Below are 27105 nucleotides of genomic sequence, written 5' to 3'. Positions count from 1 at the left end.
CAGAATGTAAATTACTAACTAGACCTTAATCTGGTGGGGAGCCTGCTTCAAACAAAGCAGAAAAGAAAAACTTGACATTTGAATGGGTGGAGCTCACTGTGAGCCCTCCATGGTAGGGAAACCTGCTGTAGAAGCGGCAAACATAAAACTTGATAAACATTGTGTTGTAATCTAGCCTCTGTTCATGAGACTAGGATAGGAAAGACAAAAAAAAGTATTTCATTTAACAGAGTCTTTCATGTCTGCTTTTGTTTTTGTTGCACACCTGGTGATGAAGCCCAGGGAGCTTGGAGACATTCATTTCTAGCTTGTATTGTGTTGGTGCGTTTGGATTTTCTGTTGCTGTTGGTTTGTTTTTTGTTTCTCAGGCATGTATAACTCTCTCTTGTGATAATGAGGAAAGAGTGCGAGCATTTTATTCATCTAAAGACAGGTGGAGTCCCCTTGCTGAGTGCTGTATAGGCCTGTTTGCCTTTTGTTTCTTCTTACTAATTGGTTACAATAGATGGTGTACATATATAGGAGAATTCCTACATATCTTGCCTCAGGGAATTAAGCTTTGGAAAATGAAGTACCCATCAAAGCAGGAGTACAAACTGGTACAGTTTGTATCCCAAATTCTTTTCTTTTTCTCTCTTCTTTTTTTCCTTCCTCCAAAAAGCTTTAAAAAAGAGTCTTTTGTCTTCTTTTCAGGAAAGCTACACTGAAATTCATCTGTGCTTTATTCATCTGCTCTCATTTGTGCCATTCATGGGCAGCTGTGGGTCATATAGGACAAAGGAGATGAATTCCTAACCTCTACATTCAAGCAGTGTGTCTAGAAGGGTTCAGCACACACCCTGCCCTTTTTCTGTGGGGTCCAACTAAAGTATTACAGCTTTTAGTTTCAGTACTATGTTATCTCTGGGCTGTATTTTTCCGCATGCCATTAAAATGGTATGATGGAGTTCTACTTGGTTTTAGAAGGGATGTGTCTGTACAGACGTATCCATAGAAAGAGATCTTTTTCTTAGTTTAGCAAAACTTAGTACCTTTTGAGGAAATGTGGCTTAGAAGTTTGCCTTACTGGAATTTATGATTAAACATTTTTTTTTTATTTTTTAATGATGACTTGATTTCAAACATCCAGAACTGAGAATACTTGAATTTACTTTGTCACATTCTTCAAATGTGACAAAGTAAAATTTTATCTTTTTGTGGGAGTTAACTTTTAATGTGGGTCTCTTAAATAACTCCATGAATGAGTAGGGATGAGTATCAATTCACTTTCCCCTTTTTATATTTTTTTTACCTTTTAGGTAGGATGCTCACATGTATCCTATGCCAGATCTTTATCTAGTACTAACTGGCAAAAATATTTAAGTGGATCTGGTCAGGTAGTTGCATGAAATACCTAAACACTCAGCCATACGATTAATACGGTACAAATGAAAAAGTTTTAAAGGAAGATTTCTTTTTAGACTACTTTTAAGTTAAAGCTGTCATTTCTTCTTCCTCCTGTCTCTGGTTATATCTAAAAAATATAATTTATACTGCTCACCTTTCATACAGTAGAATTCACATTAGATTAGAAGTGCTACACCTTAATCCCTTTAGAAAGTAGTCACTGGATTTCAATATCTTGGTCAAACACTTGTGAAAGTCAATTGGTACTGGAGAAGAGTTTTTCAGATTTGCTGATCCACAACTTCTCTCTGTTTCTCTGCAGACTCTTCATACTCGGAGCCTCCTGATGTTCAGCAGCAGTTGAACCACTACCAGTCTGCAGCTTTAGCCAGGAACAACAATGTCAGTCCAATCCCACTTTCAGGGAGTGCAGCAGGAATGGAAAAAACGGAAGCCATCCTTAACTGTGAATTTTGTGAATTCTCCTCGGGTTACATACAGAGCATTCGGCGTCACTACCGTGACAAGCATGGAGGGAAAAAACTTTTCAAGTGCAAAGATTGTTCCTTTTATACAGGCTTTAAGTAAGTACTGTGGCAAACAGATATACTGAACTCACAGGGGTGGTTTAGCTCATGAAAAGACTTCTGAGATCTTTGAGAGCTGGCTGTAGCAGCAGAACATGGTCACTGCTAACCAGAGAGAAGAACATAGGAAATGCCAAGCCAGATCACAGCAGCATCCATGTAATCCATTTTCCTCTCTCCTACAACAGCCGGTACCATCTGCTGCAGACGAAAGTATTGCAGCAGCTTTTACTTGATGGAGGAGGTGGAACAGGTAGTGCTTTTCTTTAATATAAGCAGTTAGAGGATTTTCCTTATTCTCAAGTATGAAAGTATTCTCTACAAAAATGAGGTCATTTCCTGGTGCAACTGGCGTGATGCATAGGATAAGGGAGACAGGGAGATGGGAGAAATTACATACCCTTTCTAAAGAAATCTCTCATGTGTAATTTTGTTTCTTTTACTATTTATCTAGCTGGAATGCATTCTCCAGAGTAACTGATGGCATAGAAGGGCATTTCAGCAAATTCAATTAGATGTTGCAAAACATCTAAAAGCTGTCTTTGTGCAAGTGTGTGTGTGTTTTAGCTGCTGTTCTCTAAAGAAATAAGGCTTATGCACCTATTCTGTTCATCACGTCCCTCTGATTCGGTGGACCTTTGGGCCTACATTCCCTAGCTGGAATTTGAGGTCTTAGATATGTCAAATTCATAAGAGACTAGTGGCAATATACAGTATACATGATTGGGTACAGGAGAAATGCTCTGTTGAATAAAATACTGAGCACAAACCTTCCGTCAGCAAAGTGAATCCACACCAGAGCAACTTCTAGACTTTGTTGCTTCAGACCCTCCCTGCCTCAGTGATACAGTTTGCTGCTTATGCTTTATGTACTGATTGCTATCTGCCCTAGAGATTGCCAATGATCAACTCAATTCAATCTGTTCACATCTTGTGCATTTTACCAAGATGAAATAAAATCATCTTAAATCAAGTGCCGATTAAATATGCTCATACTTACAAAAAAGTTGTATTCTTTCATGTGGTGTCTCAAACATGCAAGGATTATGTCTTCTTTTGAAAGTATATCACCTTTTCTCTCTTAAAAAAGGGGCAAAAAAGCCCTTACAGATCCCCTCTTCAACTCACTGTGGAAGCTTGAACGCATGAAAGAAACCACTGAAGTTAGTAGGAATACACCTGTAAAATTCAGACATCAATGGATTGTGCCTGGAGCCTCTTGTGTTAGTAAACCGTTCTATGCTCAAGCTGACAAGCAGAACTTCAGTGGAAATTTCATTGTGGCCTCCACTCTCTCTTTACCCCTACTTTAAGTAAAAAAAAAAATGACTACTTGCCCCAAGTTCACAGAGATCTCTTGTTGCAGTAGTTGAGCTTAGCAGTCATATAAGTGTATAGTTATTTTCCTTTGTATGGAGGAGGAATTGCATGCAACTTTTATGCATGCAGCTAAGGTAATATCAACATGAGATTTTGTTGTTCTGGAGTGCTGTAGGGTATTCATTCATTCTTCTGTCTTAATAAGTGTGGTGTTCGTAGTTTTGGTTTTTCAAGTCTTCATATCTAATGCCTTAAAACTGATCTGCATAGTGACAAACTCACTCTCAGCTCAGGCATGTTTCATATCCCAAGTGCAAACATTTTAGCTGTTCTGGAAGTTATCTTACAAAGATAGAGGTGGCTGAGGATAAAAATCTGTGTTCACCTTTGTAAGCTCAGAACTGTTAATAGATTTCATTCAAGTTACTAAAAGTTGAATGCGCAGAATATTTCCACTTGAAGATAAATAATGAGCATGAAAAATGGGATAACAAAATGCCTTTTGTTATCTTAACTACAGCAATGTGACTATAGAGCAACCTACGGAAATGGGTATCTTGTCAGAATGTGTGTCAGTTACTTGAGGATAGAAGCCTGCAAATACTCATGTGTTACTCATGTGAGTAGCCCTGCTGAAATGCCATGTGGCATTATGAAGACAAGGCTGAGAGATGTCTGTACTGTTTTACACGACACTTCCATTATAGAGCTGTGACACTTCATCATTCATTGCACAACTCTTCTGACTGCTCCCATCTCTCTCCTATTTCACAGATCTGCTTTTACTATGCACGTGGAAGCTGGGCATTCGGCAGTTCCTGAGGAAGGACCCAAAGACCTTCGCTGTCCTCTTTGCCTATATCACACCAAATACAAACGCAACATGATTGACCACATAGTTCTGCACAGAGGTAATGATAGTCCTGCATGCGCCTGTCTGATGAGAGAAATGCTGAACAGTGCCCTTGTCTTTCAGATTGGTTTCATTAAATGTTCTCCTCTATGTATGCACAAGTATGTTAAATCAGCCGTCGACCCTTCGATATCTTTTGTTCCTTTCTGAGTGTACATCTTACTAGTTTCTTGTGGAGCTCAAAGTCAACTGGCACTGAAACAGGGCAGATTTAACCTTTCTAGAGAAGGAGCTTAAAAACAATTTTAACAGTCTTCAAGCACCCATTTACTGAGAGTAGCAGTAATATTTAGCTTTGATCTAAGCAAAAATTGTTTCCTGTTTTTGTCTTTGTTATTGCAAAGTCCATGCTATCATAAACTGGAGCACAGTATATCAACTAGCTGTCAAGACCACAGAACATCTCCTGATTGCTTGCTTGAATTTTTCTTCTTCATGATGTGTTTTACTGTTCTGAGGATCAAACCACGAATTATCTTATTTTCATTTTTCTTTAAGACTCCAGTTCCTTCTTATCTTCTCCCTTCTTTTTTCAACCTAACTAAAAGTGGGATTAGGGATTTCTACACTATATTAACTACAGACTTCCTAACTCAGAAGAGACAGCTATTTGGGCTCTGTGGGCTGGGATTCCTGCCCACAGCTATCACATTTGATGCTTGTAGATGGTCTGTTGGCTGCCAAAATCCCAACCCATGTGGTGGGATGGCACTCTGCCTGCTTTCAGGTTGGGCAGAGTTTCACAGTAGGATACTGGTGATGTACAAACACAAGCTTTGCATGCCATCTTTTGCTGGAGGAGATCCTGGCATGACAAGTGCTAACAAAATTTCTTGTAACATACAATTTCCCAGTATTGGTTACTTAAAGTCCTTCTTGTACCAAAAGAGTGGTGTTGGCAGACTTGATAGAAATTTCTGTCTGTTAGCAGGACTCTTCTGAGGAAACATCTGGGAAAAAGTGACCTGCCAGTGATTAAAAATGCACGTTACAAAGCTGCTTTGTCTTGTTGTAAAAGTTCGGCAGATGCATTTACTTCCTGTCTTTGAAGGTGTTGCAGTGTCAGATTTTGCCCAGCTTCAGGACATACTCTGGAATTAACTCCCTTCAGAGGAGAAGAGGGTTTAGTTTAACCCTGTGCAGTGTACCCTGTGGTTCCAAGTGATATCAAGGTGTGTTTGGTTTGTTACTTGCCAGAGAACCAGTGACCACTGCTTTTTAAATTATAGATAGAATGAGGGAGAAACTGATGGACTTACTTATGAGACTTTCCATCAAATGTAGACTTTACACTGGGAGTGTCTTGTTGCACTAGTAGAAGAGCACTTCATAAGTTTGAGAAGCTGTGCTGCCTATACAGAGGTGTTTCTGATCAGTTACAGGGAGTTGTTTACCTCCTGAGAGACACCAGATCTGTTCTTTTGTTCAGCTGTGGCTTCACTTGCACAAGCCACCCTTGAGTCCTTGTGCTGCTGAAACAGCTGGTAGCAAATGACATGATTGTACTCCCACTAGTGTACTGGAAGAAGTAAAACAATAAAATAAGTTTTAATACAGATGGGAGTTTAGTTGGCAAGAAACCTACTGAAGAAAGCACAGGGATCTTCTCAGGCATCAAGAGTGGTGGTAGTAAAGTAAGTGTAGTCATCCTTTACAATTCTTTCCAATACGTGTATTCAAATTAAAAACAAAACAAAAAAATAACCTTTTAGTTGTGTTTATTGCTTGGCATCTGAAGCAGATGATTTTGACAAGATTTAGCATGCACTGTTAAATCCCCCTCATGAGAGAGAGGCTGAGAGATTTTGAACGCAGCATGAAACATCTTTCCTCCTTTACTGGCATTATACTTATAAAACGAGCATAGTCCTGAGCTTTGGTCCAAAAAAGTTAATTTTTTAGGTGGGTGGAGTAGTGCAGCATGTAAAATCAAGGGTGAAGGATTCAATCCATTTCATATTTATTTTTTGTCCAGTGTAAAAAGACATTTGCAGATGCGTAATTCTTATATTCTTTCCAAATTGTTGCATCTAAAGTCCTTGATGAAGCAGCGTGTATTTGTAATTGAGAGTATATGCATCTCTTCATTAGTAGCTGTAGAAGTTGACTCATGCAGGGCTATAGCATTATAAGCTGTAAGACTGAATGGTATTTAAGAAAGAATTACACAAGGAATTTGCTTTCTGTTAAGAGTGTGAGGAAACAGGATGGGTCCAAGAGTCTTTTTACAGGTGTAACCTATTCTGTTCAATTGGTTCTTTATCAGTGTAAATGCTGTTCAGTGTCATTTCTATAGGCACATGTGGAGCATAGGCTCCTTGCCTTTTGGCAGGCTGTATCAGGGGATTGACACAGCTAGAAGTCTTGGTCGTCTGCTATGCAAGCATGTGAAGAGATGAAGTATGGCCAGGCAAGCAGGGGGACCCTCTATGGGAAAGAAAGTGAAATCTTGCTCCACAGCCAGCAGAGCAGCTGAGCTTTAACTTAGTCTGGACAGTACAGTTTGGTTTCATTATCCCTTTTGGTATCATTCCTATCACACATTTTGAAACACATTAATACTTTTTCAGGTCTGATGCAACTTAGTAAGATCTCTATTAAATCTGCTTTAGAGTCCTTGGGGTTTTATATTTTCTTCTTTTTGAGATCATTTTACTCTCATTCTGGTACAGATAGGGATTTTTTTTTCCTTCCACTTAATAGAAATCTCACCATTTCTATTGTCTAGTAAATTCAAGAAAAAAAAAATGAAAATTTCAAATTAATCTACCTCCCCAGAGTCTTTGTTGCTAAATATCCTGTTTCCATACACATGGTTGTTTCTGTCAATATCCCTCATGGGCACGTTTTCATTCATACATACCCCAGTGTTTTGCTTGCTTTTGGCTAACTGAACACAAAATGCTATGTGTTAAGTGATTGTAGCTTTGATTTACACTGATTATGGGAACAAATACGTATGGACAAACACCTGACATAACCAAATAATTTGTAGGACTCTTTGTACTTGGCCTGTGTTTTAGGGAAGGAATTGAATAGTATATGGTATGGTGTGTTGTTGAGTAAAGATTTTTTCTTATATCAAGGGACTGATAAATCCATAGTCTTTTTCTATGCCTTCAGGAAAAATATACATGTCTGCTTTGTGTTTCTGTGCTGCAAGTAACTACTGCATTGGTGACTTTTCAGTGTGTTCTCTATCTGTACTGGAATTAACGTGAATATTTTTAATCTAAAATTGAATTTCTTAAACTGTGATTATACTGTTCAGGTGTTTGTTTTGTTATTTTTATTCTTTTTTTCCTTATACTTATTGTTACAGTTCCACAATTCATGGCATCTTTTTTATGAGGCATACACTGGAGTCCTTTCTTAGACACTGTTGAAGTCTGAAGAAGTCTACATCTGGAAAAAAACAAAAAAACAAAACAAAACAAAACCAAAAACAAAACAAACAAACAAAAAAAAAAAAACAACACCTAAATCTTTCAATTTGTGTAGGAACCTTTATGGTTTGCTGGAATTTTGCCAGTCATTCACACGTGATAAATGAGTAATTCAGTACAAACAGCTTTATAAAGGCAAACCAGGTCTGGGAAGATTGCCTTATAAAATGTGAAATTCTGGGTCCAAATGACTCCGTAAGTTCCAAGTCATTGCTTGGAGGAATCTCACTATGAATACTCATGTAAAACTTGTAAATCATTTCCTGAAAGTAAAATCCTTCAGGCTATAATTGATGTTTACTTTTATCTTGTGTTTTTGTTTTTTTTTCCTCATGTTACTGTGCTGCTTTTCATTTGATGAGCATATGTGTGATTGTGAGACAATAGGTTTCCCCAGTGTGAGTTAGGTGATCCTGCATTGCTCCACAGAGGTAGATAGGATGTTATTGTGGTATTTGTTTGTTTTTAAATCTTTGCCATATGCTAGAGGAAAGGTGAATTTTCTGATATTTTAGTTGGTGTTTCTTTTTTTGAATACTTAACTTGGCTTTTTCACTTTTGAAACTGGCTGCTTTGCTTCCATCAGGAAGTCCAAAAGCACACAGTGGCAAGGACCTTCTAAAAAAAGCCTTTGCCTGACCACAGAATCACAGCTTTAAATTCTGTTATCTTTTTGACTGTTTTCCCTTCCCTGCTTTCCACACTGAAAGGCCACAATTCAGCATTTGTATACCTAGAGATGTTATTAGTATAGAACCACAAGTCTTCAGCATTTTTCAAAGACATAGCTTTGGGAAAAGTTTTGCTTTTTGAAGGGGCCAAAGGGGAAGCCATGAGGTAGGATAGTGTAAGTATTCAGTGAGAAAATGAGGAAGATAGAGTTTTCTGAGCGCTGTGGAACAGGTCTCGTGAGCCAGTGGTGGTGTGTGGATTGGCTAAAGATGAGAGAATAGTGGAGCTTCCACCACCTTCCAGAAAAGTCATAAAGCAATCTGTATTTCCTTAGTTGTCTTCGGAAGTGATGCTTCCTACCTTCCAACCTCACTAAAGGGAAGGGACCGTTAGCTCAGATTTATACGAGGACTGTGCCTTACCCTTCACATTAACTGAGTTTCTGGCCTACAGTTTTTGCTCATTTGTTTTTTCTGTTCAGGATGACCTGTGTTAGGAGGATTCTCCTCTAATCTTCAGTCCACAAGGTATAGCAGCACTGATGTTCAGTGTTAATTAAAAAAGGCCAGTTGAGTAACAGAAGCCCATAATTGGTCCGTAAAGGATTTTATGGTGACCTCTTGCTGAAAGGTGAAGTTTGGGATTTCCCTTGTGCACACGGCTTGGGAAATGCAGTGGATGGGTATTACACACATCTGATTCTTACTGTGTAAAAAGATTGAAACTAATTACTGCTTTGTTAAATGTCTCTGTTTTATTTGAGAAGCAAAGAGTGTAGAAACTCAGTGAGAGCATTTGCAGTATAAGCCTATGTCCCTGACCTGAACTGTAGGATGTGTGACATGATGTGTGCTTAGATTTTGGACCTGAGCTTTCTGAAAGTTATGGGTGTGTTGGGAGTTTCTGCTGCTGACTGGACTACATGGCCTCTTCTGGGAGAAGAAAGTGCCTTACTTGCCCCCTTAGTCACCAGTGAGCAGCTTTGAATATGGCATTGAGAATACCAGCTCTGATTTTTATAGCACTCTGCACCTTCCATTCTTATTAGATTTCTGCAGCCGTTTCTGACTGTTGTCAAGTGCTGAACCAAAATGGTCGATTGATTTGGCTGATTTATGACTGCTTTTGAATTCCCAGGCTCTTCATCTTGGCTCACAGATGGAGTCTCACTCTCTCACTCACCCGCAGATCTCCAATCATACCCTTGTTTCCCAAAGGGCAGTTGCATTTGTAGCTTCAAACGATTAACACTGCTGTTGCAGAGAAGTTATTTTGTGGGTGTTGGTTGGTTTTTTTTGTGTGTGTGTGTGTGGTAGTCCAGTTTGCTTCCCACTCCTATGTAGGCAGACCTGCATACCCATAAAGGAGGTTCTGTTCCTTGTGTGGGTGGTAGATTCCACCCTGTTGACCCATGGCCTGATACTTCATAAGCTTTGCTAAGTGAACCTTGTCCTGTTCCTACAGAAGAGCGGGTCGTTCCCATTGAAGTCTGCCGTTCCAAACTATCAAAGTACTTGCAGGGAGTTGTTTTCCGCTGTGATAAGTGTACCTTTACCTGCTCCAGCGATGAGAGCTTGCAGCAGCACATAGAGAAGCACAATGAACTGAAACCTTACAAATGCCAACTCTGCTACTATGAGACCAAACACACAGAGGAACTGGATGCTCACCTTCGAGATGAGCACAAGGTAAGCTTCAAATAGCTTTAATTTGTAACAACCTCCTCCATGTAAATGCTGCATTTAGGGTACTTGCATGTACCCTAAATTACTCTGTACACTCTGATTAGCCAACCTGCTTTCCTTCCCTCTGTCTGAAAACTAATTTCGTATAGAATTTAAACCTCTGTTTTCTATTTTTCCTTTTTTGTTTTTTTCCTTCCGAAATTCAAAACTGAGGGTTTCTGAAACTGTTCAGGATGACCTAAATTAGCAGACTATTTTATGCAGAGCATGATCATCAGGAAAAGGCAGTTGTCAATGTTAATTTTATTTAAAGAGGGGGTAAAAAAAAGACATGAAACAATATTAAGGCTACCTCATCCTGCCTGTCTAAAAGGCAAGAGATTCCAAACATAAGATTGCTCTAGCAACTTCAGCAGCATGACATGCCATGCATATTTGAATAACAAAGAGAGCAAGGCATCCGTATTTACATTTAACTAGGGAAAGATAAACAGCAAATATAATCAGGTCCCAGCTTAAGACTGCTTTGGTGTTTCTGTGGAGTCTGAGTGCAGACCTGACCCAGTCTCTGATAATCAGTTAGAAGGCTTTCTGCAGACTCCTGTTAGCCTTGAATTTCTGTATCTGTGTAGCTGAGATACTTCAGTTCTAGAACTGAGATGTGTTTTGGAGTATTTATCGGAGTATTTTCTTGTTCCAGTTCCAGGGAGGCAGCTATTTGCCTCTATCTGTTAAGAGACAGTTTCCTCACTAAAACTCCTACCCAAGTCTTCATTAAAACTCACTCCCACTTCTTTGACTGAACAACACTTTTCTTATCACCAAACATATTTATATTGACAGTATTAGCAGATAAGAAGTACCAACAAAACTCTGCACACTTAAAAAAGAAAACAAACAAACAAACAAAAATCTTGTGGAAGAAAACTCTGTAAACTTAGGTTAGCCTGCGGTGTGTAATTGCCTACTTCTTTATTATTCTTTGAGAATCTTTTTCATTTCACATGGTATGTGAGATGCTCTGAATCTTCTAATCTTGCCACATGCAGGAGCCATTAATCCTCATTCTTTTGACAGTGGATCAGCCTGGGAAGATTTTTCCCATACCTAGTCTTCTTCTCCAGTTTGGACCTACAATAATATTCCCAGTAGCATACGATATTTTTTCACCATATTTCTTTGGTAATTTATATCTTACTAATTTGTGTGTACGTGCCATGATTAGATACACAAGTAATACATTGTGCCTTCAAGAGTTCCTCACAGGAACAGAGTTGAATTAAGCGTCTTGCATGTGGTCTTGTCTGTTTAAGTCTCCAGAGGTAACAAGTCAAGTCAGAGAGCCTCATCCTGGCTGTCTGTATATAGTAGCTCTAAGAACCTGATTACCTGAGCTCCACTGCATTTAGGATAGTTGCAATTTGGAGATATACCGCAGTTTAATTCACTTGATCCTTTGGTTCATTCACATTTCATTTTCTGTAGAAGCACATAAGTTAGTCAGTGGTGGTTGATATTTCATTCAGCATCTTGCAGGGGGTGTTATACTGCTCTCATTCCTCTATCTCCATTCTCACTGCCTTGGTGGCTCAGTGCCTGTGCTGCTGGAGGTCTGTCTTTTTGCATGAAAGATGAATCCAAAATCCTTCCCAGCAGTGATCAATGAGCTCAGAGGGCGCTTGTCATCCAACAAGTATTAGCTGTGGTATCCTGGTCACGCTTCTGCAGTCTGCCTTCACTGTAAATCTAGACTGCTCCTCTGCTTTTTCTGGTGTATGTGGAGGAGCTCCCAACTCCTGTGCCCTAAGCTGCGCTTTCATGCTGCTGCCCTGATCTGTTTACTAGCTGCTGCATTTCACCCTTGGCTTAGCTGAACTTGACTGCTGGATGAAGTGTTCTCATTATAGTCTATATATCAGTTTGCAAAGCACTTTGCAGACATTCGTAATGAGAATTAATCTGTTATTAATGAGTGAAAGTGTATGTGGCATGAAGCAGCCATGTGCTTAGTAAAGGACCTGTCCTTTCATGCATGAAGCTGAATGAATCATTTTCCTTCAGCATGGATGTGCAATGGCAGCATTTCATACAGTAGTTGAATGGTCCAGTTAGGTTGCAAATTAAAGAGTTTTGCATTTCTTGGACTTCTTTATTTCAGTACCTCAAAAACAGAAAGAAATTATGAGAATTTACTGAATGGCATTAATTTTTGAATATCAACATGAGAAATACTGATTAAATGGTGAAAAAGCAATCACAGAAAATAAATGTCTGTTAAATTGATGAGGTCTGCATGTCACCTCTGGCTAAGCAGGCCTTGGGGTGCTCTACATTTCATTTTGCCCTGTGTGTATGTTTTTCTGAGTGACTCATGGTTGTGCTGATGGCTGACAAAAGTGTTTCTGTCAAAGGTGAGTCGTAATTTTGAGCTGGTTGGTCGGGTTAACTTGGACCAGTTGGAACAAATGAAGGGGAAAACAGAGAGCTCCAGCAGTGATGAGGAAGAAAAAGAAGAAGAGTTAAGCCCCAAGACTGAAGAGAGAGGTCAGTACAGCTTTTTGTTGTTGTTTTTTGCACAGTGGCATACTGCAGTAGTCCCACCAAGCAATGTCAGCTGTTCACTCTATACCACATTCTTGTAGACTCACGCAGGCATGCCAGCAGGAGCAGAATGCAGCCTTTGTGAGGAGACACCAATCCCCGGGAAATCTTATGCTTCTAATCCTTATTACAAGTTTTCTGACTGTTAAGAAAATATGTACTGTGAGAAAACAAAGACAGTATCTTTGCCTTATCTGCCCATGCAGATAACATCTATAAGGTCTTGATGCCATTCAAGTGTAATACTTCAGTGGTCTGACAGATTTTCTGTGTTTGTAACCAGTTTTTAGCTACACCCTTGTTACTGTTCAAGCCAGGGATGAAGAGGTCATGCCCAAGCTTTTTAGTTGGATATTATTAACTCTGAGCCTAGCATTCCCTTCCTTGTCAGAGAGTCATTCTTGCTGCAGTTGTTGCAGTTGGTGGCTCTAGAACTGGGATAGAACCATGACCAACCTATTCAATTGTGTTCTTTTTAACTATGTGCCTAAGTTTGTGTCAGTAATTAATTCCATAGACTTCAGCAAGGCTGGGTCATATGCTTACTAATGCACAGATTTTGGTCAAAGTTACGAAAAAGAGAGCCCTCCTGTAAATGAAGCTGTGTTGTCCTTCTCCTCTCCAGTATACAAATTAGCTTATTGCAAGGATCTGGTCTAAATTGTTTTCTGGCCCACTCTGATATTCAGTTCATCAGTTAAATGCAGTGTGTTCACAACTCTTTAATGAGCCCCATGATGCCTGATTCTGGGCTCTGGGGATGCCTCACCCTACTGGTGCTGATAACTGTAGTTAGGCAAGTTTCTACATACTTGATTAAAAATATCCCAAGATGTTTGCCTTTTTCCTCCAGAATTTTCAGCTATCAGTAGAAGGTTCGTTTTTAATTCAGGAGTCGTTCACAAAAGAAAAGATGTCTCCCCAAGTCCTCTTTACCTTGAAGACTAAACTTTCTCAGTTTAAAGGATATTTTCAGAACAAGAGGGGCTTAGATCATTTCACCTTTTTAATAGCCAGACCCCAGTGTCTTGGCTTTTTTTTTAGTGTCCTTAAAGCCTCAGTTCAGTCTGTACTTATCACTGGTGCTTCACTTCAAGTGCAGTTAATGATAGCTTCTATTTTATTCAGAAAGGAAGGTAGTTGGGTAGGAAACCATTTAAATTTTAATGTAGAGTATCCCTCACAAAAGTCTGAGATAGCAACAATAGAAAAATCAGGTTGTCTGCTAAGGAGATAGGCATTACAGAGTTCTTGGATATTGTGTTGTTAGGAAACACACTAGGATGTCACTTCAGATAGAGCTTCAACCATCAGAACTTCATGGCTGGAATGCTGACTGCATAATGCTTTGACTACAGGACCACCCCTCTCCCCCTCAGTTGCAGACATAGTGTTCTGATTAATGTTTTGTATAGACCCACAGTTAGCAAGGGATGAAGAGTCATGCTGTCCTTGTGAGGATTACCTTAGCATTACATCCAAGCACAGGTGCAGAAGTGACCTTGGAAACCATGGTATTCAGAGAAAGGGAAAGACGGTGCTGTCTGACAAGCCTTGCACATCCATGAAAATGGGAAGGAGGGAGACAGCCCAAGGTGAAATTCCTTGCTAAAATTATCTCTGGGATACTTGATTTTGTGACATTTATTGTGCAAACAAAAATATCACCTTGTGTACTGGAGTTGTGCATACATGGGGAAAAGAGATGTGTTATCTCTGTGTTACATGTGAGCAATAGTTAAGCGAGTGTCTTAACAATTTTCATTTTTAGTAAAACAAACAAACAAGAACGACAAAAACACAAAACAAAAAAAAAAAAAAAAATCCAAAAAACATGTTTTCTGGCTTGTTGCACAAATGTTCTTTCCTGACCAGACCATAGAGGCAATGTTTATTTAACCTGTGTTAATTTTCCTCCCTTGAATCCATACCATTTGCATACTGCAGTAGGTGGAAAATGCAGGAAGCATTTATGCCATCTGCAAGGAACTGTATTTGCTGTGCTCTTCTTCTCAAAATGAGGTTTATCGCTTTAAGGTTGAAGATACAAAGTATACTTTTGAAAAATGTGGTGGTGAGGTAGGTGAACGTGTGGTTGGATGCAGAGTTGTGTGCTGACATCTTCTCTCAGTGGTTTATAGAAGTTACTTCTACCCTAGAAAGTTCTGCTCTGTTAACATAAGACCAGACCAGACCTGTGCTTTTAAATATTGCCTGTCACCATGGTTAATGGTGTCACAGCTTTCAAACCACATCAAGCTATGTAATCTCATATTCCACTTGGGTGCTTTTGACAGCTGTAGTCTTTGTGGAGTTAGCAAGAAGTGTGATTTGCTGAGAGTGTCTCTTTGTGTCCCTGAGAATCTGGAAAGAAATGCTGTCTGAAACCTCTGGAGCCCGTGAGTTTGGCAGAGCTAGGATTTCTTTCCATAAGTCAACAGAGCAGTCTAGATTTTCCTCTTCAGCTTCATGCTGGTGTGTGCAGCGCTGAAGGCGCAAGGAAGAGAGTGTTGCTTTTGGGCAGTGGACTAGAGAAGGACTACTACCCATGTGATCCGGCAGAGATGGGTATGTCCTGTCAGCAGAGATGAACAGCAGTGTAGATGGGAAGGGAAAAGAGTTCTTGGCTGCTGGTGAAGGAAAGCAAAAAATACAGTGACCTGGGTTGAAGAAGGTGGCAGAGGCTGGAAAAGGGAAAGAGGGGGTCTGGTGTACACCCCAAAATGCAAAGCTGCCCCTGCTAGGAACTGCACCTCAGATGTCCTCTGTCTCAACCTTCATTCTCTGTTCTTAACAGAAACCAGAATCAACTTCCACAGTAGAGGAAAAAAAAAAAAAAAAAAAAAAAAAAGAAGTCCAGAAGTGTTTGTGCATGTTATGTAAAAAAAACACCTGAAGAGAGGTCAGGTGTCTCTGCAGGTTGTTATCTGTCATCTGTAGGCCCCAGAGAACAGATTCTGATACACCTCTGTGGAAACAGTCCAAATTAGCAGCCCAAGGAGTGAAAACTATCAGGGAGTGAACAACACAGTGTATTCTAAAGATCTGGTGGATTTACTAGAGTAACACTTGCTGTTCTTAATGGAATTGCAGATACAAATCCTCCCTATTTATTTCAGCGAAATATCCTCTAGTACATACCTCCTTTCTGCAGAGACCCAGAATAGAGTTCCTATTGTGTATTATACGGCAGGGAAGTTCTTGCAGAGAAGAGCTTTTTTTTTTTTTTTTTTTTTTTTTGCATTCCAGAATATCTACCCTCCACAAATAATTGTCCCTGTACCATACTTGCCTGTGTGTTGCCACGTAGTAATGAATTCTTGCCACAAACTTAGTTGTCAAATTCAGATGGGTGACCCATCCCTGGAGGTGCTCAAGGCCAGGCTGGATGGGGCCCTGGGCAGCTGAGCTGGTGGGGGGCAGCCCTGCCCACAGCATGGGGTTGGGGCTGGGTGGGCTTTGAGTGCCCTTCCAATCAAAACCATTCTGTAGTTCTACGTATGATTCCTTGTAAACTGAACTCATGGTGTTGACTCCTTTTCTGGTGTTCTAGTGACACTGCATCAGGCTTTGTGATACATAGCCGCATCACAAATCACTGACAAGAAGTAATACAAAGTGAGTGTTTTTCTTTTAAGGGGAAGAGACAAAAAGTGATATTAAGGACAATTCCATATAGAACTTCAGGAAAGAATAACTAGTGACAATTACATTACAAAAACACCTTTACAGAACTTCACACTCAGATAATAGTGAACGTGTGGACAATTTTAAGATCACGGGCTGATCCTGAACATAGCAAGTCCAACAGTGAAGAAATCAAGTTGAGCAGAGATCAGAAGCAGAGTGAAGTAAAATCCCTTTTATTATGTAGTTTGGAAGGAGTCAGGCATTCTGTTGATTTCTTGCTTAAGATAATCCCTGCTAAGGAATTAATGCTCTGAGCAGATGGTGCTGTCTCATATCCAGCCAAAGAATCAAGTGAGATAGTCCATGCAATTATTTTTAATGGCTTGTGTGGTGATCTTCTTAATTTGTGAGAACATGTTTCATCTTTTGTTGAAGCTGGCTGTGTTTTTGCGGGTGTTGGTTCTCAGAAATACCACTCCAAGTTGCCAGTGGCTTCGCTTGTGTTATCGGATGCATGACACTCCCGTAAAATGAGGCCCCAGGTACTTTGTGTGAAACATTAGAATGGGATGAAAAACCTATGCAGTTAAAATAGAGAACTTTTTAGAAACACTCTAGCTTCTAAGACTTAACAGTGAAGAGTCTCTTTGTTATGAGGGTCACATGTTAACTGTACGTGTTTGCTTCCTAGAGTTTGTACAGCCAATGCAAAAGTTGCAGATTGGATTTAGTGCTTTAATTCATATTGCTTTCAAGACATTTTTTTACCATTAGCTTATCTCAACGTTGATTTGAAGCAGTTACATTTCCACAAACTCAGTAGTTGATGGATAAGTCTTTTTGCTTCCTAAGGATATGTCTTACAATCTTGAGCAGTGGGATGAATCGGAGCAGCATGAAAGAGGACTCTTCTTGCCCTGACACGTAAAATTCACAGTCTGTGCTTTCCTTTTCCAGATTCTATGATGTTTCCTGACAGTGGTCCTCCAGAGAAACGCTTCCCGTGTGAGTTCTGTGGCCGATCATTTACAGAAGGCTCTGAGTGGGAGCGACATGTGCTGAGACATGGAATGTAAGTTGCTTTATTCTCCTTTGTCAAAAAGCCAAAGGTGACAGAGGAGATCTTGTGTATTACCCCATTGTGTTCATCACCTCCCTAAAAGTCCTGTGTTGAAGGCAAACACAGCTACGTGAAGGAAGAATTCTAAAGCATGGCTACAGTTATTGGATAACTCAGTATGAGTTCACTCTTTGTAACCCTGCAGCCAATGTTGGCTGTAGATTCTAGGGCTGTCCCTGTAAGAATACCACTTAGGCTCAGGATTAACTTCAGCAAGGAGTGCTGCTGACTTTGCCTGCCAGACAACCAGCATAAAAATGGCAGAAAATTATGAAGAATGTTCTAGGAATGTTTTTGGTCCCTTTCTGCTTATATTGTTACGTTTCCTTGGTGTGTTTGCAGCTAAACTCATAGAGCAAAAGGAAGAATTTGGTGCAGATTTTAAAGAGAAATAAAATAGATCGTTTTGAAATGTACCTCCTAAAATGCACCTTGTGAAGCTCCCAGCAATGATCTTTGTCTTTTTATAAGTTTGAATGCTGTGTGGTGATAAGCATCACAGATAAGATAGCTGTCTTTGGAATGCTTATTTTCCTTGTCTTGATGAAGATCTTGTCTGTAGCAGGGATAGCTCTGCTGACAGGAGTTTCTTCAAAGAGCAGATCTCATTCAAGGCTGCTGTCCTGCAGAAGGCATTTGAATACAGTATTGTGGCTTAACTGTTGCAGGATGAAAATTACTACTTAGATGTTAGTATTTCATCGAGATGAGCACACTTGAAGTGTTGGAAGCTCCAAAATGTTTTAGTGGATCATTACTTTTTGGGAAAGGTACTTTTTTTCTTGTGCCTTTGTTTTGTACCTCGTAGGTCTCACTTACAAGGGAAAGGGGAGAGGGGAATGAAAAGCTGCAAGTGAGGTTCTTCCTTCTCATGCCGTATCTGCCCTAGCTAAGAGGGGCAAAGGCTTTATTTCAAATCAGGAATCTTCTTGGTCCCACTGGCAGCTTCGTTCCACTGTCTCTCCTTGTCAGCATGAGGTGGCAGTGGTATGGCTGCTTGTGGCTACTGTTTCAGGAAGTGGTCTGGATTTCCCGTGCGTGTGATGTGATACACGTGGATTGGCTTTGTCCTTCTCTGTATTGACGGTCTTTCTGCATTCTGCTGCTCGGCTTTCCAGGGCACTGAATGAAAGCAAGCTTGGGACAAGTGAGGACAGCCAGCCGAAGGAGGACGTGGAGGAGACTGTTAGCACACTGCCAGAAGAAAAAGAAGGCATTGAGAAAATGGTGCTGGACTATTCCCACAACAGCGAAACCGTAGTCAGTGTGGTAACTCCTGACAAACCTCTCCAAGAGAACTCGGAGGCCAAAAATGAATAAGCATTTGGTGTGATTTTAATCAACGTACTTGAACAGTGATGAATGGGATAGGGTGGGCGGGCGGGGTGGGCAGAAGGAAGACATAAAGCTGCTTTTAGGACTGAATGATCTATTTTCAAAGCACTGGTACCTGTGTGAGTGTGTGTATATTAAAGTTAAATATTTAAGTGATGGAATAAGTGGCTCCATTACATTGCTGCATCCTTTCTTCTGGATCTTGACAATGGGAAGTTACATTCATCTTGGACTAATGAAGAAACTCCCCATGTTCCAACATTACACAACGTGCTTTGCAATGGAGATTTGAATTGTTTATGAATGGAAGCATCGTGAGCGTGGAAAAAGTTAAGGGGGATAACTTTTCAACGCACAAATTTTGGTGCGTTTTTCTAGTTTTAATACATATTGCTTTTCCAGACTGAATGCAACTGCTTTAGAAAAGAAAAAAAAAAAAAAGAAAAGAAAAAAAAAAAGAAAAAAAAAAAAGAAAAAAAGAAAACAAAAAACAGAAACTGCTTTGCTTAAAACAGTCACCTGTTTCCTAGTACCTCAAAATTAACCAAGGGAGATCTCTGCATTTGTCAGTACTACCTGTTGTCATTGTGGTTAAATGTAGAGAGACTGCTGGGCAAGGTGGTGAATGGAGGAAGAAAAAGGTTTTAAAGAAAGAAAAACAAATTGTGCTTAAAATCCCAGTGTGGGTTTTATTTCTTAAAATACTGTGATTTTTTTAATTATTTTAGTAAAAAAAAAAACAAAAAAAAAAGAGAGAGAGACTTTAATTCCTAGATAACTGTTTGTGAATTGTCATCCTTTATTCCAGGTAAGCTGTTTGTTAGTGTTCAGTTATAATTTTAGGATTTGATAGATTTCATGTGACTGATGGTGCGGTTTGGTTTGCCGCATTTATTTTCTGTCAGCCTGAGGTGTTACAAATACAGCACAATTGAGTTTCTCATGTAAAACGAACTGTTTCTTTTCAAGGGGGGACAGGGAAAGGAGACTAGATCTTGTGAATAGAACTTTCTGTTGCTGTTGTCGTCGTCGTTGCTATTAATTTTAAACATATGGAAATAACAAAGACGTTTTAACTTTTTTTAAAAAAACTAAAGAACCAAACTTACAGCACAGCTATGCAGCTTGCGGGCCAAACATGTAGGTCCTCATAACCGTTCTGTTGCTTGTCATATTAACATCTATCAGTCTCACACCAGTAACTTTCTGTTAAGATTGGCTGCCTTTTTTTCTTCTGTCCGTGGTGTGCGTGCTTTCTTTTTTGTTCTTGTGTTAGTGGGAGGGAGGGGTGTTTGTTAACACATCTTTTTGCGAGCAGAGGTGAAATAGTTACTTACGATATTGAGCCTGGAGAACTACTTTTACTTGATTCAAGGTGGAGTTGCTGAATTTTTTTCCCTCCTCCTTAGCTTTTAGTGTGAGGGGAGCAGCGTAGAATGAATAGGAACCTGCATACCCAAGTGGCCGATCCTGCACTTTTCCTTGGGTGGAAAGCCTACCCAGCTCAAGGGGAATTTTGCCTGAGCAAGGAATACAGGATCTGGTGCCCACGGTATGTTCTGATTGTGAACAAAAAGAGTTTCTTTCCAAAAAGTAGAAAGTACTTGACTGAAACTTAGTTTTAGAAATGCATGTGTCTTTGTTTGTTTTTTCGTTTGTTTTTTGGGGGGGAGCGGGGGGAGGAAGGGAGGTTGATGGGAGGGGGAGGGGGGACAAGAGGAAGCTCCTGGGAGAATAATGTCCCAGAGAGCTTCATGTGAAATTGATGGCAAAAATGTTGCATTTGTGGAATAAGTGCTACTTGAGAAGCATGGTGTTTTGCTTTTGGGGATTCATCAGTTGTGGGGTTGGGGGATTCCTTTGATTATGTTTTTTTATTATTGGTTTTTTTTTTCTGTTGTTGTTGTTTTTCTTTTTGCCTTTTTTAGTTTTTGTTTTGTTTTGAGGTAGGGAGGGGATGTCATGTGAAAAACACATTGGAGGGACAAGTATAAATAACACATTTTGTGTCTGTATTTGGTTTTTTTGTTTTTGTTTTTTTTTTGTTTTTTTTTTTTAATTGGCCTCATTTCAAATGTATTTAAAACAGTTCCATACCTGGATTGGGTGTTTGTAATGGCTACCAAAAATGAAAAAGGAAAAAAAAAAAAAAAAGAAAAAAAAAAGAAAAAAAAAAAAAAGAAAGAAATGATTGTGACATGCTTTTATCACTACTTTATTTTTCAAATAACATGTAAATATTGTAATCCATTGGATTTTGTTTTGCTAACCTGTTAATAAAACATATGGGACCATTATCCTTTTAACAAGCCTAGAATGTCATATTGTTTTCCTTTTTTTTTTTTTTTTTTTTTTTCTTTTCCCAAAAAATGTATACCTGATATATTGTGGACACACATGTTAGATGCATTATTATGATTCTGTTGACTGTAATGACATAGAATTGAAAATAACATTTTTTTTTTTCATTGTTTAATTTATACAGAGGACTTTTTCAGAGTTTGACAGAAGGAATTAAATAGCAAAATGCTAACCCATTGGCTTCAGCACTCGGTATTTCCTGATTTTAAAATTACTGCTTACTGATGGGGGATAGGAAGGGGATACTGAACTGTTGCACTGACGGGTTTGTTTTTTTAAAAAAAAAAGAAAAAAAAAACAACAATGAAATTAATAAAAACTTTTTAAGAGTGTTTTGCCTTTGTGTGTTGCATTCTGTACTCTTGACGACAGGCCGTATGAGTGTCTCTGTGACTAAGTCTCTGTTTAGCATCTCTAGGAGGGAGTGAAGCACCATTTTCCTCTCTTCACCTTCTCTTCACTGAGATGGAATTTGGGATGTAGAGACTGGGTTGGGCACCCTGTAGCTCACTCAGGTCTAGAGCCTATCAACGGTGTCCCTGAAGGATGCCTTGCATCCCTTAGAGGTCTTAGAGGCCAAGGGCATATTCCCAAAGTTGGCTGACTATTCCTGAACCCAAACACAGAAATGAAAGAACTCTGAAGTCTTGAAGTATCAAAATAGAAAACGACAGGCTGGGTATCTGGACTATCAACTCAGTCTTCATTAGTTGGGATGCTCTATGTCTCAGTATCAGATGACCTACTGGATCCAGTGCTAAGACCGTGTTTAATCAGTGTTGAATGCACACCTAGTAACCTGAGGCAGGGGTTGTTATATTTTAACCTTCTGTCTACTGAAAACTTAAAAAGATGCTTTGGTGTTGTCTTGGAATTTATTTACTTATTTATTTATTTAATACACTTTTTTTTTAAAGAACATTTAAAAGATGTCAGACATTTTTTTCTGGATGTATCTTAATTAGATCCTGTTTCCAGTTCAAGCTGCTACTTAATTTTACTGGAACTGAGTGTACAGAATGTTAAACAGTTTGAAAACTAATCACCTGATAGCTTTACAAGCCTCCACCTTTCTTTTCAGTCTCCCTGTGAGTCAAAATAATTTATCAAAGGAATTACTTCCTTATCCTCTGTTTAAAAAAAAAAAAAAAAAAAAAAAAAAAAAAAAAAAAAAAAAAAAAAAGATGGGGGGGTGGGGAGGCAATTATGTGTTTTAGTCTATTAAGTATTGGCTTTTTTTCAGTGGTTTCTGGAAATAGTTGTTCGTAAAGAAGGCTTGCAAATGGTTTGCAGTTATGTATCTTCTATCCCAGAGCTGACCTTTACTTCCAGTATGTTAAAAAAAGAGGAACTACCAAGAGTTATGTAACTCGATGGAGTCACAGAATTACAGAAAATGCTGGAAAATACCTCTATGACTACCTACCTAGTCCAACCACCAACCCGTCCCCACCATGCCCACCAGCTGGGTTCCTCAGTGCTGTGTCTGCATAGCTCTTGAACATCGCCAGGGATGGTGAGTCCACCACCTCCCTGGGCAGCCTGTGCCAGAATATTACCATGCTTTCCCAAAAGAAGTTTTCTTTAATACCCAACCTGAACCTTCACTGGCACAACTTGAGGCCATTTGCTCTCATCCTATTGCTGTTACCTAGGAGAAGAGGATGATCCCCAACTCACCACAACCTCCTTTCAGGCAGTTAGAGAAAGCAATAGAGTCTCCCTTGAGCCTCCTCCAGACTAACAATCCCAGCTCCCTCAGCTGCTCCCCATATAAGGCTTGATTCTTCACAGCCTCATTGCCCTTTTCTGAACACACACCAGGGACTGCACGACTTTCTTGTAGTGAGTGGCCCAAAACTGAACACATACTCAAGATGAGGCCACACCAAAGCTGAATACTGGGGGGTGATAATGTTCCTGCTCCTGCTGGCTATGTAAATTCTGATACAAGACTGGATTCTGTTGGCATTGGCCACACCTTGTGATGATATATAGAGCATTACACTTCAGTTACTCCACCCCAGTGACAAGAGAAATTGTAGCAAAACCTGCCATCTTCTCAGTTGCAGATTTTTGGCTCAACGTGACCATCTCACCTGTCTCGGGATTCCTGATCTGTTTTAAAATACAACTTAAGGATTTGGGAGAAAGAAGAGGCAAAAAAGTGGTTACATGATGAGACTTTACTCCAATTATCTTACTCCTTTGCCAGACAATTCCCTTTCTTATAAGTGGGAGTCCTGGGCTTCATGCCATTGGACAACTGGTGCTCTGCACACAGTGCTCCCAGTCTCACTGTTATTCATTTTCTTAGGAAGTCCAGATAAATGTTTGCTGCCTTACTGCTGGCTGACTGCTGGCGTTTCTTTTGTCCTTGGTCGCAGCACTGGAGTTCTCTCCATGCAACAATCTTGCTTTCATAATCACTCAGATGAAAACGTTTTGCTGGAGTTGCAATGGGAAGGGAGACTACAACCTCCCTACAGCACTGTTGTGCAACTCAGGCCACAGATTACCTGGAGCCCTGGGGACCAAAACTGAAAGACTGGCAAGGTCACAGTAAGGATTTTAAATCCTGACCTTCAGGGTTTCCACTGGGAACTCTACTCTCTGCAAAATGAAAGAGACCATGTGAAATGATACTAGTGGCCCAGTTATCATGGAAACTGATAGTACAGAAGACTTTATGTGCACTTAAACAGCAAAAGTTATCCTCCTGACCTCAAGAAAATGTCTCAATTTATTTGCAGGTATTCAATACATTTCAATGAAAACTGCCACAAGATTCTCCACTCTTCCTTTCTCTTAAGTGTGTTTCATTCAGTATTTTTTTGATAACACAGAACTTTTCTAACATGAGAGCCCACAGTCTGGCTTCAAAGCAGCCTGATTAACAAGTAGGAAATGAGTCTGGTTAAGAGCACTTTGGAAAAATGGAATATGTAATCCAAGATAGGCTTAAGATGTTATAAAAACCTTTATTTTCAGAGTGGTTAATTCCATTCTTCCCATACCAAACTGCACTGGAAATGAGGATTTCAATTTGAGCCGTCAGCAGTACAAGCTTCAGCACTGAAGGCTACAGTCCTTCCAAGATGCAAAAAAATTAACCTTCTGATAGAATTTTATCTGTCACTTATTTAACAAACTGCCTTCATATAAAGGGATAAGCAGAGAAAACTTATGAACCAAACGTGGGGTTGGGTGGTATAAGCGTCCTGGCCAATGTCTTGGTAAAGAAGGATGTTGCCTTCTTGGATCAACAGATATTTGGAGAACCAAGCTGAAGGCACTGTTCTTCTTGGTGTGCTTGCTGTTACTTAGCTGTGTGTGAAAATACAGTACATATCTTGCAAGGGTGGAAGGAGAGAAGAAAGACTGGTTTATCGGTCATGCAGGATGTATATGCATGGATATACAGGGAGAAGACGTTTGGACAGCATCACAGGGCAGCTTTCCTAATGATGGAGTGGAGCAGGACTGGAGTACATCACCCAGTGACTATGTGGTATCTTCACACTTGTTAATTTTTCAGATGCATACAATCCCATGACTGATGACTCAGTATCTTATTTCAAGATAAACTCCTCCACTGTTCTCTTAACCTTTGATTTCTCCAGCTTGTCCCCAACATTTTGTAAGGGGACTGACTTCTGACTTCTTCAGCTTTTCTATCTGTCCTATGTCCCCTTATTTTCTACCAAAAGAGGTGCATTTCACATAATACATGTTTAGTGATACGTAATGATCCTAAGGCAGCGATCTTCTGGCAGGATCAAATTTAGCTTTCAACAGTCTTCTTCTGTGGGTTTATATGCGTCATTAATAATGGGCAGCACCGAATAGCTCTTAGATGCAGAAAAGAGCTTTCAAGTAGGAGAAGATATATATCTGTGTTTCTGGGTTTCGTCTTGCCCAAACTATTTAATTAGTTCTGACCTGACTCTTACAATTCTCTTTCTCCAGCACTCCCACAATATGATACAAATCAAGAGAAATGCTCCAAAAACCAGCATCAGTGTTATCAGTGTTTTGTATTTGCTCTTGCTTTGGTTTTGTGATTTAGCTGGTATCTTAACTTGTTATAAGTGTAGGAATCCTGCCCAAAGTTCTGTCTACACTTAAAAAATAAATAAATAAATAAATAAATAAAAAAGAGAAGAGAAGAGAAGAGAAAAGAAAAGAAAAGAAAAGAAAAGAAAAGAAAAGAAAAGAAAAGAAAAGAAAAGAAAAGAAAAGAAAAGAAAAGAAAAGAAAAGAAAAGAAAAGAAAAGAAATAGGAAAACAGCAAGAAAAATAAGCAAGAGAAAATAACTTATCCATTGTGCAGCAACAGATGGACTCTGCAGCTGATAGTCAGGCAGCACCACTGGCCTTTTAATATTTTTACTGCATGTGAGATCTATTGTATCCTAGCACCATAGCAACATGCGGGAGCTGGTCAGATCCTGTCTTTGTTTAGATCAGGTTCCCCTAAACCCTCCTCCTGAAGCAGGCTCCCTACAGTAGGCTGCACAGGAAAATGTCCAGGCAGATTTTTATTATCTCCTGAGAAGGAGATTCCGCTGCCTCTCTGGGCAGCTTGTTTTAGTGTTTGGTCACCTTTGCAGTAAAGAACTAATTCCTCATGTTCATACAGAACTTTGTTGTCCTATTCATGTCCATTGCCCCTTGTCCTGCTGCTGGGCACCACTGATAAGAGCCTGGCCCCATGTTCTTCTTTTGTTGCCAATAGAGTACATCTTTTCATACATAGAAGATAATCTGTTAAGAATTCCATTTGATTAATTTCATGTGGGATGCTTAGGAAAAAATGAAGTCTACTGTAGGAATGAGAAGAGACATGCTTCTCTTCTCAAATAATTTGCCCCTTTGAATAGTCTGGTATAAAAGCAAATATGGTTCAGCTCAGTTCTTTAATAATCTATTAAGTTTACACTTCCATTAATTAAGAGCTTAGCTTAGTCTAGCCAACTGCACATGCATGATTTCCAGATCTGTGCAAAAATGTGTTTCCCTGCAGCTCTTCTGCTGTGCTCTCAGTAGGATCTAAGGAGAGAAATATGTTTACCAGGTATGGCTCAAATGAATTTAGCTTCTGTTGAAAATGCTGGATTGAAATTTCAACTTTTCTCCCCAGCTGAAATCATATTAAGCTACTGGGGCAAATAATACTTTGAATCTTCATGGAGTCATTTTGACTGGAGACACTGAAGACTTCTATCAGAGATGTTGCAATAAGAGAAGTGGTAGGCTTTGTCTGTGTGAAACAGTGGGTAATTAGACAGCAGGATCTGTAAAGCTATGAATGTTCTATGTTATTTCCAGAGAATGTTTTCCTCTGCTTAAACTCTTCAGGACCTTGGGCATATGATTGTTGAAACCACATGATTTAAGTAATAATAATAATTCAGAAGCAGAAAGGAGTTGGCTTCCCATAGGTAAATAAATATATGTCATTAAAGGGATGTTGCCTGCAGAAAAGACAGTAATGATGTCTTTGAGGCACTTTGCTGTAGGTACAGGGTATTTCTTGTTATTGCTATAGGATTCTCCTACTGGAAATCCAGCTGACAATGAGGTTTGCTTTCCCCTTGTCACAGCTACTCCTGAAATCACCTGTCCTACTTGACTTCGCAGGATTACTTCTAGTGACCAGATGGTAAACCCTGGCCACAATGGTGCTTGCAGAAGTTGTGTAATTGTCTTTAGGAGAGTGAAAACACCATTACAGTTGCTGCAGGAAGCCCAGGTTAGTGTATGGGCACAGCAGACTGCACAGATCCCATCCCTGCCTGGAAGTGTGGATGATGTAGCAAGGGGAGAAAGCAGGTTTACCTCCCAGGTTCTGGCTGGGGCCAGACACAACGCATGTGGTGATAAAAGAGTATCTTTGTAGTTGCCTCCATCAGTCCTTCTGATCTCTTCCAGAGGGGACATGCAGACAAGACAGGTGCTTCTTCAGTTCACCCACAGAAAAAGAATGATTTGAAGGAATGAATGAACTTAAACGTGCCTGACCCTGCTTTAAGGAACTGTTTGGTCT

The 27105-nt window shown here is 39.7% G+C and overlaps 1 protein-coding gene across 10 annotated transcripts in view; it reads left to right on the top strand.

Annotated features, from left to right (window-relative positions):
- The window catches only part of ZNF462 (zinc finger protein 462), a 91340-nt gene extending 72618 nt beyond the window's left edge, over nt 1–18722 (top strand). For all 10 annotated transcript variants that reach the window (XM_072359766.1, XM_072359765.1, XM_072359771.1 and 7 more), the window contains 6 exons: nt 1709–1970; nt 4068–4204; nt 9789–10012; nt 12421–12553; nt 17198–17312; nt 18479–18722. In XM_072359766.1, coding sequence (XP_072215867.1) covers nt 1709–1970; nt 4068–4204; nt 9789–10012; nt 12421–12553; nt 17198–17312; nt 18479–18680 — 1073 coding nt within the window. In that variant the 3' untranslated portion in view covers nt 18681–18722. The remainder of the gene's footprint in view (nt 1–1708; nt 1971–4067; nt 4205–9788; nt 10013–12420; nt 12554–17197; nt 17313–18478) is intronic.
- The last annotated feature ends 8383 nt before the right edge of the window (nt 18723–27105 follow it).

The sequence above is a fragment of the Excalfactoria chinensis genome, chromosome Z (assembly GCF_039878825.1).
Source record: "Excalfactoria chinensis isolate bCotChi1 chromosome Z, bCotChi1.hap2, whole genome shotgun sequence".
NCBI lineage: Eukaryota > Metazoa > Chordata > Aves > Galliformes > Phasianidae > Excalfactoria > Excalfactoria chinensis.
The sequence above is the reverse complement of the archived record's forward strand: the minus strand, read 5'-3'. Positions and strand labels throughout refer to the sequence as shown.